Source organism: Vulpes lagopus, chromosome 11 (assembly GCF_018345385.1).
Source record: "Vulpes lagopus strain Blue_001 chromosome 11, ASM1834538v1, whole genome shotgun sequence".
NCBI classification, from domain to species: Eukaryota; Metazoa; Chordata; class Mammalia; order Carnivora; family Canidae; genus Vulpes; species Vulpes lagopus.
Genome location: NC_054834.1, coordinates 98324578 through 98338791, shown reverse-complemented (window position 1 = coordinate 98338791; position 14214 = coordinate 98324578). Strand labels below are relative to the sequence as shown.

Genomic DNA, 14214 nt, shown 5'->3' with positions numbered 1-14214 from the left:
TAAAGCAGGACAGGGAATCTCTTGCCAGTTGGTTGAAAGGTGAATCTTCATTTAAAGGGAAGAAAAGCTTTTTTTCTTGTCAGTAAATGTCCTTCTTTTTACAGAAATTAAAATTGTTAATTTTCAAAATGAAGGCAGTTTGAAACAAATGTGCTTTAAAACATTAATCACAGTTTTTGAGTGTTCATGCCTCATTAGTCTAAACTTCATTTCAAAATGCAACATTTTTTTCTTTTTGAGAAAAATCCATCATATTGTTAAAAAGTTGCGAAAGCCTTTTTGGTTTGAGCTTAAAAAAATAAACAGCTTAAATTTAACATTCTAGTCTGTTCTTTAATGAACTATTTCTTTTTTAAAATAAAAAGTTAAGCAGATTTAAACTTAACCAGAAGAATATTGTTCCAAACTAAAGGATTCATGATTCATATAACATAACTATAAAATGATATACAAACCATGTAATAAAAAGAATGAAATTTTTTTGTTGTTTTCTAAAGTCAGTCATTTTCAACAACATCCATAGATATGCTGGTTGTAAATAGGATCCAACTGGAGAAAGCACAAAGATTTTACTCATTCTTTTACAATAAAACATTTTACAGTGTTTTAGGTTCAATCTAAAAATGCAGAATATTAGGATATTTATAAATAAATTTAATCTTGGGGGATCCCTGGGTGGCTCAGCGGTTTAGCGCCTACCTTTGGCCCAGGGCGCGGTCCTGGAGTCCCGGGATCGGGTCCCACGTCGGGCTCCTGGCATGGAGCCTGCTTCTCCCTCCTCCTGTGTCTCTGTCTCTCTCTCTCTCTATGTCTGTCATAAATAAATAAGTAAATCTTAAAAAAAATAAATTTAATCTTGTCAATCAATAAATGAACACTTTGAGTACTTCCCAAATAGTCCTAATATTGTGAGTTATGATATATCCTATCAAATATATTATCCCAGGTATATTTTACTAAGATTTTTAAATCATTGCTTAAAGATACAGATGAACATTTTGAAAATTTTAATATTAAAGGAAAAAATGAACGTCCTGAAAATAGAGAAAAAGGCATCACAGAAAAAAAATTATAGGTAAAAGCAAATTTAACACTAGAGCTTGCTTAAAATCTGAATCTTTGAGTTTTGAAAAGGGAGAAAAAAATTGAATAACTTTCATAGACATGATAAAATAGGTAAAAGTAAGATCTCTTTGACTTCCAATTCTAGCAATTAACCAAAAGTAAAAGAAAATTTCATTATGAAACTGTTCTCTTTTCCTTAATGAATGTCTGCCGTTCAGCTGATTCAATTAGAACAGGAAAAAGAGGTAAATGAAGACCTGCGTTAGAGGTCCTGAAGGGCATTCAAAGACTATACAGGAGGATGGTGCCTTATAATGTATAAATTTGCCACAAAGCTTGTATCTGATTTCCAGGCCTCTCGGACTGGGAATAGGATTTCTCAGGTAGTGTATTCATTTCAAGAGATGACTCAAAAAATTAGCCTGTGGAGTTTGTTAAATTGGACTTTTTTCTATCTGAATCAGATTTCCCGGTTTTTTGTTCTTACAGATAGTTAATCTATATTTTTTGTTTTTTAAATTGTTTTTTTCCTCCTTAGTACATATGTAACATATTCATTAAATAATTTTTTAAAAACCATGTAGACATATAAGACAAGTAAAAATCACCATCTAGAGAAGCCTTATTCCTCCTGGTTCTGGGAACAAATAACACCCAGTGGCTTAGGGGTTCCATTGTAAGTTAACTTCTCTCCTGTGATTCTAGAGAGACACCCATACACGGAGACATAGTCACTCACAACATTTTCTGTACTTGGTGGGTTGGATGAGGAACCTGGATGAGAAAGGCTGATCTAGAGATCACGACTGTTACTTAAATGATGTATGTTATTCTAGATCTTTCATATTTTCTCTCCCTGGCCTTCTGCCCCATATGTACACACACATCTTTGTTTTCATTTGTAAAAGTGCAGTCAGACTGAACATCCTGATCAACTTTGTCTCTTTTTTTCCTTTGTTTTCCTGTACTTGTTTGTATTTTGCTTATAGTCACAGAGAAGAACATCCCCAACAGAACTTGTCTTTTTACTTTGCTACTTGCTTAGACACAGTGCCATCCATCTGCCTTCTCAGACCTTGCCCACCACCTGTGACTTCTGAGCTCCTTACCACCACTACCGCCGCCACCACCACCTCCTCTGAGTCTTTGCTCCATCTGTTTTTCTGGCTGTTTTCTCCTACCTTTGGCCTTCCTGACGGTTGGCTTATTTTCTCTGACTCATGAGCATCGGTCTGGGCCTGACTACCCTTCTCCCTGCGGACATCAGAGTGTTTAGTGAGAAGTAAGTACCAAGCAGAAGAGAACACATTTCATTACTTTTAGATGCTTCCTGAACAACTCAGCCCTGGATCCCTGCAGTGCCCCATCTCTAGCTTTCCTCAACTTGTCTTTGATTTCACCCAGTCTACATTACTTGTGGTTCCTCAGATGCTCCTTTAACTCTGTTATGTCTGTGCTCTTATTCACTGTGTTCCTCTCTTTGGAATGCTGTTTTTCCTCTTACTTCCAGTCTCCTTCCCTTAGCCCCTTGACTTTAAAAATCATCTGTCTTGGGCAGCCCTGGTGGCTGGCTCAATGGTTTAGCACTGCCTTCAGCCCAGGGCCTGATCCTGGAGACCCGGGATCAAGTCCCATGTCGGGTTCCCTGCATGGAGCCTGCTTCTCCCTCTGCCTATCTCTGCCTCTCTCTCTGTCTCTCATGAATAAATAAATTTTAAAAATCTTAAAAAAAAAATCATCTGTCTTTCAAAGCCCTCATCAGAGGATGCTGCCTCTGTTTTTTTCTTTTTTGGCAGTCTGGCTGAAAGTGGTTCCTTCTTTCCTTCTATTCTTTCATCAGTTCAGCAAATACTGTTCTTGCCAGGCATTTTGACAAAATGATAATGTGTAAAACTCTTATTATGTTTAAGGGTATTATGTATTATTCTTATTATGCTCATATATTATTTTTATTATATTACCTTGTTTGTATAATTATATCCATTTTATTTTCCTTACTTCCCTTGAAGACATAAATTACATATGGACCTACCTTGTAGCCAACATTTTTACACATAGAAGGTATTTAATACGTATTTATTGAATGAATGAAACTTTCTGATTATATCAGCATTGTGTACGCCAGCATGACTTTGGGTTTTTTAATAAAATTACCTTTTGCATAGACAGAAAAGTATTACCTACACTTAAAGGCAAGGGAGAAAATCTTTTAATGGATTTTGTAGGTAGGTACTTAATTTAAACACTCATCCATATCATGCTAAGGTTATTTTAAGCAGCTGTCCCTGAGTTTGTAAAGATGGTTTATAAGGGGAGCTGTCCATGGATCATAGATTGTCTGGCTGTCATTCTCAGTTGTGCTCTAGTGATGGAAGTCTGTCACGTTTATGTGCTTGGTGTGGGTGGTTTTTCTGACCATCAAAACGAGGTGAGGGGAGCCCTTGAAACCTCCACCTGAAGGCAGATTACAGACATTCGGTGCTTATTGGCCTCAACTTCCTTTGAACAAGCTGAAAGGACTTTTAACTGCTAAAAGACCACATAATTTCCTCTTTTCTTCATTAATGTTTGTATTTCTTCTATCAGATGAAATGTATCTTAGCCTACCATACCCAGTATCCTAGATAAGGCAAGGAAACCATTGTTTAAAACAGTTGTTCTCGAAGTATGGTTTGGGGACCTTGGGGTCCCCAAGTTTTTTCTGGGTTCCCACAAAGTCAAAACAGAATAAGAGGACGTTATTTGCCTTTTTCACTTTCATTCTCTCACAAGTGTGTAGTTGAATCTTTTGGAAGATACATGGCAAGTGATATCACAATAGATTAAATACAGAGGCAGGTATGAAAATCTGTCTTCAATTAGAGCAGACATCAAAGAGATTTGCAAAATGTAAAACAAATATTTTGATTTGAAAAATAAAGTAACCTTTTATAAAAGTGTTAAAATATAATGGCCTTGTTATCCAGCAAATTAACTAAAATTTGTCAAATGAAAACAAAATTTGTCAGTTTAAATCTCTAATGTGGTTAATATCAGTAGATATTAGAAGCTCTTTAGAATCCATATTTTTTTAAAACAGAAGTTTGAGAATCACTGGTTTAAAAGATGTAAAATATTTAAAAGGGGATAGACTTTTTTTATTTTTTAAGGATTTTATTTATTTATTCATGAGAGACACAGAGAGAGAGAGAGAGGCAGAGACACAGGCAGAGGGAGAAGCAGACTCCATGTAGGGAGCATGATGTGGAACTCGATCCCGGGACTCCACGATCATGACCTGGGCTAAAGGCAGGCACTAATTACTGAGCTACCCAGGGATCCCCAAGGGGACAGACTTTTAAAAGATTACAAGATAAAGTCCATTTGATGTAGTCAAGGTGTCTTCAGACTGGAATATAATAATTGATCACACTGGGGGGGGGGGCACCTGGATGGCTTAGTCTGTTAAGCATGTGCCTTCGGCCCAGGGTCCTGGGATCAAGCCCCAGTTGGGCTCACTGCTCAGCAGGGAGTCTGCTTCTGTCTCTCCTTCTCCCTCTGTGCCTGCTCGTACTCATACTCTCTCATTCTCTCTCTCTCTCAAATAAATAAAATCTTAAAAAAAATTATTGGTCATTTTGGTTTCTAGTTATTGGGCAGTTAGGTTGAATCCAGTTTTTTAGTCTTTTTTTTTTTTTTTTTAAGTTGGCTTATTTATTTTGAGAGAGAGACCAAGAGAGTGAGAGTAGTGCAGGAGGGGCAAAGGGAGAAGAAAAGAGACTCTCAAGTAGAGTCCGCATCAAGTGGCCTGATGTGGGGCTCAGTCTCATGACCCTGAGATCACAACCTGAGCTGAAACCAGGAGTTTGAGGCTTAACAGACTATACGACCCAGGCATACCCTAGTTTTTTAGTTTTATTTATTTATTTATTTATTTATTTATTTTTTAAAGATTTTATTTATTTATTCATAGAGACACAGCTAGAGAGAGAGAGAGAGAGAGGCAGAGACACAGGCAGAGGGAGAAGCAGGCACCACACAGGGAGCCCGATGCGGGACTCGATCCCGGGTCTCCAGGATCACGCCCTGTGCTGCAGGCGGTGCTAAACCGCTGCACCACCAGGGCTGCCCATAGTTTTTTAGTTTTAAAAGTAATATTTCAGGGGCACCTGGGTGGCTTAGTCGGTTATAACACATCCAACTCTTTTTTTTTTTTTAACACGTCCAACTCTTAATTTCGACCCAGGTCATGAGCTCTGAGTCATGAGATCGAGCCCTGTGTCAGACTCTGTCCTTAGCATGGGGTCTGCTTGGGATTCTCTCTCTGCCTCTCCCTCTGCCTCTCTTTCTCAATCTCTTTCTAAAGAATAAATAAAATCTTTTTAAAAAGTAATATTGCAGTGATATTCTTGTATACTGCTGTTTTCCAAACACCCTTAGTTGTTCTGCAGCCAGTTCCTGGGAAGAGAGCAGAACTGCTGGGTCACGAGGTATGCAGAAGGAGCCGGCATGACTGGTTACATAAATTCAGAGGCCATACGTGCTCCTCTGCTTGCTGTTGTTAATCAGTGTCCCAGTTAGCAGGAAGTCCAGGATCTTCCTCTGTAGACAGCCTCTTCCTGTGCGTCTGAACCCCAGGAGCTTACTCAGTCCCACGGTGGCCCCATCCTCTCCCAAATGCTGGAAAGAGAGAGAGCTGCACTGTAATAATACACTGGCTGTCTTCCTTATCCTATCACTTTCTGTGAGTGTTAGAGACCAGCCCTGTATTGTTTGTTGAGAGTTGCTTGTCTGTTGCTGCTAGGATGCAGTTCGTTAGTTCTTCTTATACTCAGTGATTCAGTGCCAGGGAGGTTGAGGACACTTCTCACATCAGTCCTGTGCTGGGTCAGTCTGTTCTCCCTAATAAACCCGTCAGCCCTTGTGTGGCCCTACATCACCAGTTTCAGTTAGTCCATTTTCAATGTCATTCTGTTTCAGGAGTGTCTCTGCCTTTTCTTGCCAGTGGAACTTGGTTTGGGCTATGAGTTTCATCTATAACAGAACTCCTTAACTTTGAATCTGGGGAATCAAAGATTTGGGGTAACGTTTCTTCTCTTCCATAAGGACTTAGGGTCCTGGCAAATCAGTCTCCCCAATTCTAGCAATGAATTCTGCTCACCAAGAGGCAGGGGGATTGTTTTTCTAAACCATCTAACTATGCTTCCTCCATGGGCTTCTTTCCCCTGAGTTCTGAGGACAGTGGTGCTTACCCATTGCCTAACTTGGTCAACAAAAAGACCAAGGTGACTTAAGGTCTCAACCTTTAAACATAAGAAAAATTGTCATAATTTTTAAGTGTTTTCTTCAAAGAGCAGCTTATTTGAGCTCTTCTGTTACAGATGCCCATCAAATACTTGTAAACATTTAGGATATGTATTGCTCATTGTGCTCCAGAGAGGTTGTGCCGGTTTACACTCCCATCAGCAAAAAAAATACATTACTAGGAAAAGACGTTTACAGCCCAAACTTCACTCTTAAAAGTCACTAATCATTAGAATTGTTTTAATATTAAAGGAAACTCAAACTTTTCTCCCACTATTTCTTATTTGCTAAATGATCATTTTATTTGGCCACAAAATTGTGATCTGTAGCATCTTGAATAATGGCCTTCTCTAATACAGTAGGTATATGAAGGAAGAACAAATAAGAGAATGCAGAGCTGAAATCATTGACAATGGCCTGAGGCTAATATGGCAACATCATTGTGTTTTTAAGTTCACTTTTGGCGAGGGCAGGAGAGGGTATTATTCACAAGGTCTCCTAAGTGCAGGGTTTTTTATGTAACAACACCTAATTTGATCCTCATAACAGACCTGTGTTGTTACATTTTAGATGATGTTACTTTGTTTTATAAAGAGTAAGATTCAAAGAGGTAGTAAATTTCCTAAAGTCACACAGATTTAAATAAAAGTTGATGTTTCCCTTAGAAAGCCCTATTTAGGATTAGATACACAATTCCCCAGAGGCAAGATTTTGGGATTTAGCCTCTTTCTCACCTTCTCCAAAGTCAAAGCAATCTACGGAAGGCTCTCACTGCTTCAGTACAGACTTTGCACAGGATTTGTGAGGAATTAGGGCCAACTGCAGAGTTTGAGGGCACGGTCCCAAAGGCTTCTCTTAATTCTGTCACCAACTGCAAGTTGGAAGGCATTCCCTCAAACCCCTCATAGGCTTGATAATTCACTGGGAGGACCCAGAGAACTCACTAAACACCGGTAATACCCGTAGTCATGACTTCTTACAGGGAAAGGTACTATAAAAATCAGCCAAGGGAAGAAGCACGTAAGGCAGGGGCCAGAAGTATAAAATGTGGAGCTTCCCTTATTGTCTCTGTTTAAAATGGCCCCACATGGAATCCCTGGGTGGCTTAGGGGTTAAGTGCCTGTGTTTGGCCCAGGGCGTGGTCCTGGAGTCCCCGGATCGAGTCCCACGTCAGGCTCACTGCGTGGAGCCTGCTTCTCCCTCAGCCTGTGTCTCTGCCTCTCTCTTTCTCTCTGTGTCTCTCATGAATAAATAAATAAAAATTAAAAAAAAAAATAAAATGGCCCCACACATGGTGATGAAGTGCTGTCTGGGGTTCCTAAGCTCAGGAAGGCTGTGATGTATCTTATGGAGAAGACAAATAGGTTATAGTGCTGTTGGTTGTGAGTTCAGTGTTAATGAATCACAATATTTATGAAATCAGATGTCTTTAAACAGAAACACAAATAAAGCAAGGTTATATATTGATGGACCAATGAGAATGTTGTGACCAGAGACTTGCAGGAACCTAATCTTATGTTGTCCCTTAGGAGCACAGTTCAGTATTCACTAATTCAGTGTTCAAGGTGACTGTATAGAGTATAACTACGATAAATAATGAGGGTGAACTCTATTTGCTTCATTACTTCATCACTCATTTATTCATGTAATCATTTATTCATTAAAAAAAGTATTTGAACACTCCTACTGAGTGCCAAGCAATTTCTACATGATTTAGAATTTCCTTTTTGTGTTCTTCTGCCTATCATTAGTAGTCTTGCTGAAGCCCTCTGACTCTAAATATTTGTGTGGTTGTTAAGTGAAGTGTTAGCATTTTAAAGGTTGAAGGGAAGGTTTTGAGTCTATTATCATTTTTACTTAGCCTTACACATGCTAGATTCAGCCTTCTCAAGAAACTTACCAGAAATTTTCTTGCCTCCTTGGAGACAAAGATTTTTTAGACCAGATTCCTTAATGAGTTCGTGTTGGGTGCCAGCAGAACCAGGCGATGTCTCTGGCCACATATTCCCACGCCAAGATGCCATGTCTGCCAATTTAGCTACATGGTCTTGTATGCAGGGCCTTTGACCAGCAAAATTATTACTTAGCTGCACTTTACTGATGAGATGCCAGACCACACTGGTGCCTCTGCTTTTTCGAATTCCCCCATCTCCCTCATATGTTTGTATATTTGTCTCTTTCCATCCCCTCTTTCCACTGTCTCCTAAGTCCTCATTCAAGCAGAGTGAGGGGGAAATGGATGTGAAGAGCGGATGTTCCCCTCGGGTTTTTTGTGGTTCCCTGGATGCACGGTCTTCCAGTGGAATGCTTCTCATTTCTTGGTTTTGATTGTCCATGATGTATGAAGAAGTACCTTGCTGCTCTTCTCTCCTGATGTTAATAAAACCAGTTACACTGGAATCCTCCTAATTTCATTAGGAGGATGATGGGGGAGGTACATTTCCGATGGTTAAAAGTTTTATCTGGTCCATATTACTGAAAAAGAAAAATACCAGTGATTTCAGGAATCTTTTAGTGAAAAAGTCATAGAATTATGCCCAAAGATACAAAGACTTTATTGACTATAAGTGACTGTGAGAAATAGGTGCCTGCTATAAAAAATTAACCCTGGTGTTTTTAATGTGATAACCAGTTGAGTAAATATAATAACTTTCTTTGAACATCTTTGTGAAACTGTACTCCCAAGAAAGTAAGGACCAATACTAAAAAAATCTCTGAATGACCTTTAGAGTTTAACACAATGCCTAGGACACATAGACTTCAACAAATATATGTTAAATATGTGATTAAATATATATTAACATAATTTAATGTATATGAAATATATGATTAAAGTAGAAATATTCAGTAATGTTAATTCGGTGTTTATTCTTCCAGATACAGATGAATATAGACCTCCTGTTTGGAAATCTTACTGTAAGTATACAAATAATTTTAAATTGGGTGGGTTATAGTGCTTTATGAGTGATATGGAAATAAGATCATTAGATATGAATATTCATTTCATTTTATTCCCATTATTGAAAAATTAATTTACAGCAAGATTTGAGAATAGCATAGAAGAAGTAATTATGGGAAAACAGGAGTGTTTCCATAAGGTCTGTCTATGGTTTGCGTGTCTGGAATGCATCTCATCCGTCTGCGTTAGCATGGAATTCCATATTGAACTTGAGGCCACTTGTTGACGTTGACTGATGAAAACTAATGCGAGGAGAAGCTCGCTAAGAATTCAAGCAATGTAATTATTCTTAGATCCTAATTCTTTGTATGAAAAAGGTCTGTGTAAATGATAAGTCAGGAGGCTATCTTGATAGAATAAGTGCGTGAAAAGAGGCAAAAGAAAAGTGGGTTTTTGTGCATGTTTAGTTTTTTAGGAATTGCTTCCCAAATATAAAAGAGAGGCATCTGAATTCTCTATTGCTCTTTAAACTTTGCATTAGCATAAAAATCTTTTCAAAAGAGTCTAGGTTCCTAGTCCTTTATTTTCCCTTCCTTGTTTCCTAGAGAATATTATTTCTTCAAGTAAAAGATATTTCAGATTTTTAAAAAGGGGAAGTAGGATTAATATAATCAAAGTAGCTTTAAAAGGAAATCCATGAATGCACTCCTGTAGATACCAGTACTGTAAGTTTTTGTTATCTGTGGAGTTGAATAAGCAACCTAAGAAACTTTTACTTTAAATATACATTATTAACATGTAAATGTTGAGTTATCCTGAATTTTGTTATTTATAAGTTGCTGGCTCGGATTCTTGGTTTTATGTTCCCAGAACAACAGGTAGTTTTATTTTAATAGGTTGCTACTTTGAGCTAATTATAGTAAGCAAAATATGAACAGTCTCTAAAAGTATTGCCATAGAGGCTGCTGGTACCTTCTGGGGAGTATAGTTCAAAGAATGTATAAAAATGACTAATGTTCTTTACTTCTTAAAGATTTTGTCTCATAATCCCATTGGCTAGAAGCCTATTTAAAGTTCTTGTCTGCATTTTCTGGTTTTTGATTCATCTTTGTTCCCTTTGCTCTGACTTGTACCTTGCACATTTTTTTGTGTATGAGCATCTAGGAAGCCTCCTACTGTTACTGAGTCATGGTGGTGGCTCTTTCCCCTTGAAGAATATTGGGGACTAAATGTATAGGCAATTTGTATTTTCTATGTCTCTGAATGTCTTATAGTAGCTATCATGTTTTTAAAATGGCTTCTTTTTTTGGGTGCTAGTTCTGCTTCTGAGTTTTATAGTTTCTTTTAGTAACCTCAGTGCTTGAGCTCCACATTATTCTAAAGCTCAACATATTCTGAGCTCAACATAATTCTAAAAACTTACATATATGAACCAGTAGGAAAATAGAACTAACAAGATGTTGAAGTTGAGGACTCTTTTTAAATATAGTTTTATTGCCTTTGTAAAAAAAAGATTTTATTTATCTGTTTAGAGCGAGCAGGGGGCAGGGCAGAGAAAGAGAGAAAATCTTCAGACAGACTCCCTGCTGAGTGAAGACCCTGATGTGGAGCTCCATCTCACAGCCCTGAGATCATGAACTGAGTCGAAATCAAAAGTTCAGTGCTTAACCGGCTGAGCCACCTGGGCACTCCAAGTTTTGTAGCTTTTTGATACAAATTACTTGACTTAAACCAGGGGCCTAACCAGTAATAAATGAGGCAAGTGAGCCAAGTGGTAATCAAGGGAAAACAGAGCAGGGATGCTCTGTTTGCAGGGCATAACACATAAGTAGCTCCCCTTTATAGAGTGCTTTGATGTTGTCAGATCTGATTTTTCAGAAGCGGAATTCTCTTTTGCCTTTGTTGATGTTAAATCACTTTTTAAATGTTTGAAAACACACTTAAGTTTAGAAAACAGCAAACCAAACACATGAGCTGATTTTGACCTCAAGATACCTACTTGTGATCTCTGAACTTATTAACAATGTTTTGTTACTATCTCCGGCTACCAAGAAATTCATTAATAAGTATATAAGCATTGACACTTAAAAGGTGATTGAAAAATTTAAGTACTTTGATCATATATCTTTTCATCTTGAATTTAGCAATTAATTTTTGGTAAATCATTTAATGATTGTGCAATTTAAATTTCAGCTGAGGTCCAGTTTAAATACCAAGAATTTTAAATTAAGAGCCTGAATTAGTCTTTATTGCAGTGGTCTTTTTAATGATCTTTTTGATAAGTATTCCTTGAATTCATATGTTACATTCAGTTATACAATATCTGAAGGCCCCCCTTTATATATTATTTGTTAAATATAAGTCTTAAAGGTAGCAAACAAGGAAGCATTTGTGTAAAAATTATTCCTCTCCATGAAGCACAACTGTACCCTTTGAAATGTTGATTACAACAAAGGGTAAAATTTTCAAGTGATGATATCGTCACTCCTTTTTTCAAAATTACTTATCTTATTGTTTGCTTAGTGAATAGGTAAATCCATTATTAGTGATAACCATATCACTATTATTTGTGCTTTGAATCAAAATCAATGTTTTATATTCTCTTGTAACTTTTAATGTTCTTCTTGACTACCATTCAGTTCTCATAATTGAGTTTCCATAGGTGACGATACTTTCCCAAGCATTTTCTTCACAAAGGAAAACAACTGATCTTTGAAGATTACTGATCAAAGCAGAATTGTGAACTGAATTTTCACATGGAATAGGTAGCAATATGGAGGAGTGGATCTGAAGAATCCTCCCTTTGTGCAAATCATGTGTTGGCTTCTCTTAGGAGGATAGAGACTTATCTGGGTGTATGTGGGTGCTACACGTGTTTAATCACTCTCAGGGCTGGAGTGCTCTTTCTCTGTGCTCTTTCTTCCCTTCTCTGAGGTCTCAGAACTACTCCCTCTATATCATCTCTTTAATCTATAACAACATATTCACAGGAATATTTTTGAAAAACTGACTTTCACAATAAAAAATGGATATCTAAAACTATTTATAATTTATGGCATCTCTCTTAGGCATTTTTGCAACCAGAAGGAAAAGGCAAAGGAATTAATTTCTATCAATAGAATTTCAAACATTGGTAAATGAGGGAGTGACCTTTATTTTTTGATTTTTAAGTAGGAAAGCTGTGTCTTCTTGGTATCTTTTAAATTATAACATTCCCCTGGTGTTATATTTTGATGATGAATTCAGGATGCATCCTAGTAACCAAATATTAATATTAATGTGAGAAATTATATGTATTAATATCAGTCATCTATATATAATAATAGCTGATCTTTATTGAGTGTTTTCTAGGTGTTAGCAACTATTTTATGTCACCTACATATAATGACTTATTCATCTTTTTCAGTAATCTGTGAAGTAAAAACTATTATTATCTCCACTTTACAAATGAGGGAAACTGAGGCACAGTATGTGGGGTTAGTGGCAGAGCCCCAGTGTTCAAATCCCAGGTGATCTGTTTCAAGAGTTCAGATTCCTAACTGCCATGGTACATCTTCCCTTTGCAAAGCAATACAGAACAGTAAAGTGTGTCTGCATATGTGCTCAGTGTGCATTTTGTATATATTCATGCATATAGTCTAATTATATGTGTGTGTATGTATAGTCTAATTGTGTGTATTTACATGTCCCTATGATATATACGAATGAATATGATCAGAGGTGGAGTCTATATAATGATGTCTAGTTGAAATTTAAGTCCTTCGTTATCTGACAGTGGCAGAAGTCTGGTTAGTTTGATGTTGACAAAATGTCTAAATATTTAAACATATTATTAACTTACATTCAGGTATATGTGATTATATATGTAGAAATAGAAGAAAAGTTCCCTCCAAGAGATAAACTTAGATATACATAAGGAGAACCTCTCTAATGACTACCATTTTCTGTTCAGTCTTTTTTCATTACAGATCAGAAGGGCTGAAGTGGAGCTAGAATGTCATAGTATTGGTGTTATTTTCATGGGTTCATTTTCAGATACCCTAAAAATTACCCTTTCCTTGGCAAGAGGAATACCCGAATTCTTCCTTGTGCTGCATTTGCTCTAGTTGAAGAAGTGGAGGGTTACTTTGGCCCAGAAATTTTGTTTTTAGGGGAGATTATCTTTGAAGATAGATGTTTGCAATATAAATGGGGAGAAAAGCAGCACATCTGTTACTTCTAACATAAATCCTAATTTTAGTTTCAAGTTTGACATGTAATAATGTGCTTTCAGAATGTATAACCATTATTGGCTTAAATGAGAGACATGCTTTATACAATACATCCACCAGGAATTGGGGAAAATAAAAGACCAGATTATGGAGAACATAGCCAAATACCCAGTACTGATTTGTTACAAGGTAAAAAGACATTTGTATGGATTTTGATTTTTCTATTTATGCTTGCTTTTGGGCTTTTACTAAATTTAGTTTACTTTCTTTGCATCGCTCTTAACAAATTTTAATTTAATAACAAATAGTACTATACCACATTTTTCTTGCGAATGTAAAAAAGCAGCCAGTTTGTGATTCCTAATATATTCCAACTTTCTGCAAAAGGGTGATTTAGGATTATTTGTGATAGCAGAATATTAGAAAAAACCTAAATGATTGTCCATAGGAGACTAATTGAATAAACTATAACACTTAATAAGGAAGATTTCTATGAACTGATATGGAATGATTTACTGTCTTCACAGTGTATCAGTTGCAACAGGAAGCCCCTCATCCTCGAAGAATCACCTGTACTAATGAGGTGGGTGTGATGAAACTGTTACAACAAAATGTCTCTCAGTCATCTGTTTCCTGAACTTTGACCTTCCTCAGTAGCATGGTTATTTTTGGGGTTAACAAGGTATGTTAGTTATCATCGTGAAATTGTACTTGAATGCATTTTTCTTAACATTTTCCTCAATTGAAATAACTGCC

At 37.0% G+C, this 14214-nt stretch overlaps 1 protein-coding gene across 6 annotated transcripts in view; it reads left to right on the top strand.

Moving 5' to 3' along the window:
- Positions 1-14214, top strand: part of CHN1 (chimerin 1) — a 194641-nt gene that overhangs the window by 42038 nt on the left and 138389 nt on the right. For all 6 annotated transcript variants that reach the window (XM_041722802.1, XM_041722806.1, XM_041722800.1 and 3 more), the window contains 2 exons: positions 9226-9264; positions 13986-14041. In XM_041722802.1, coding sequence (XP_041578736.1) covers positions 9232-9264; positions 13986-14041 — 89 coding nt within the window. In that variant the 5' untranslated portion in view covers positions 9226-9231. The remainder of the gene's footprint in view (positions 1-9225; positions 9265-13985; positions 14042-14214) is intronic.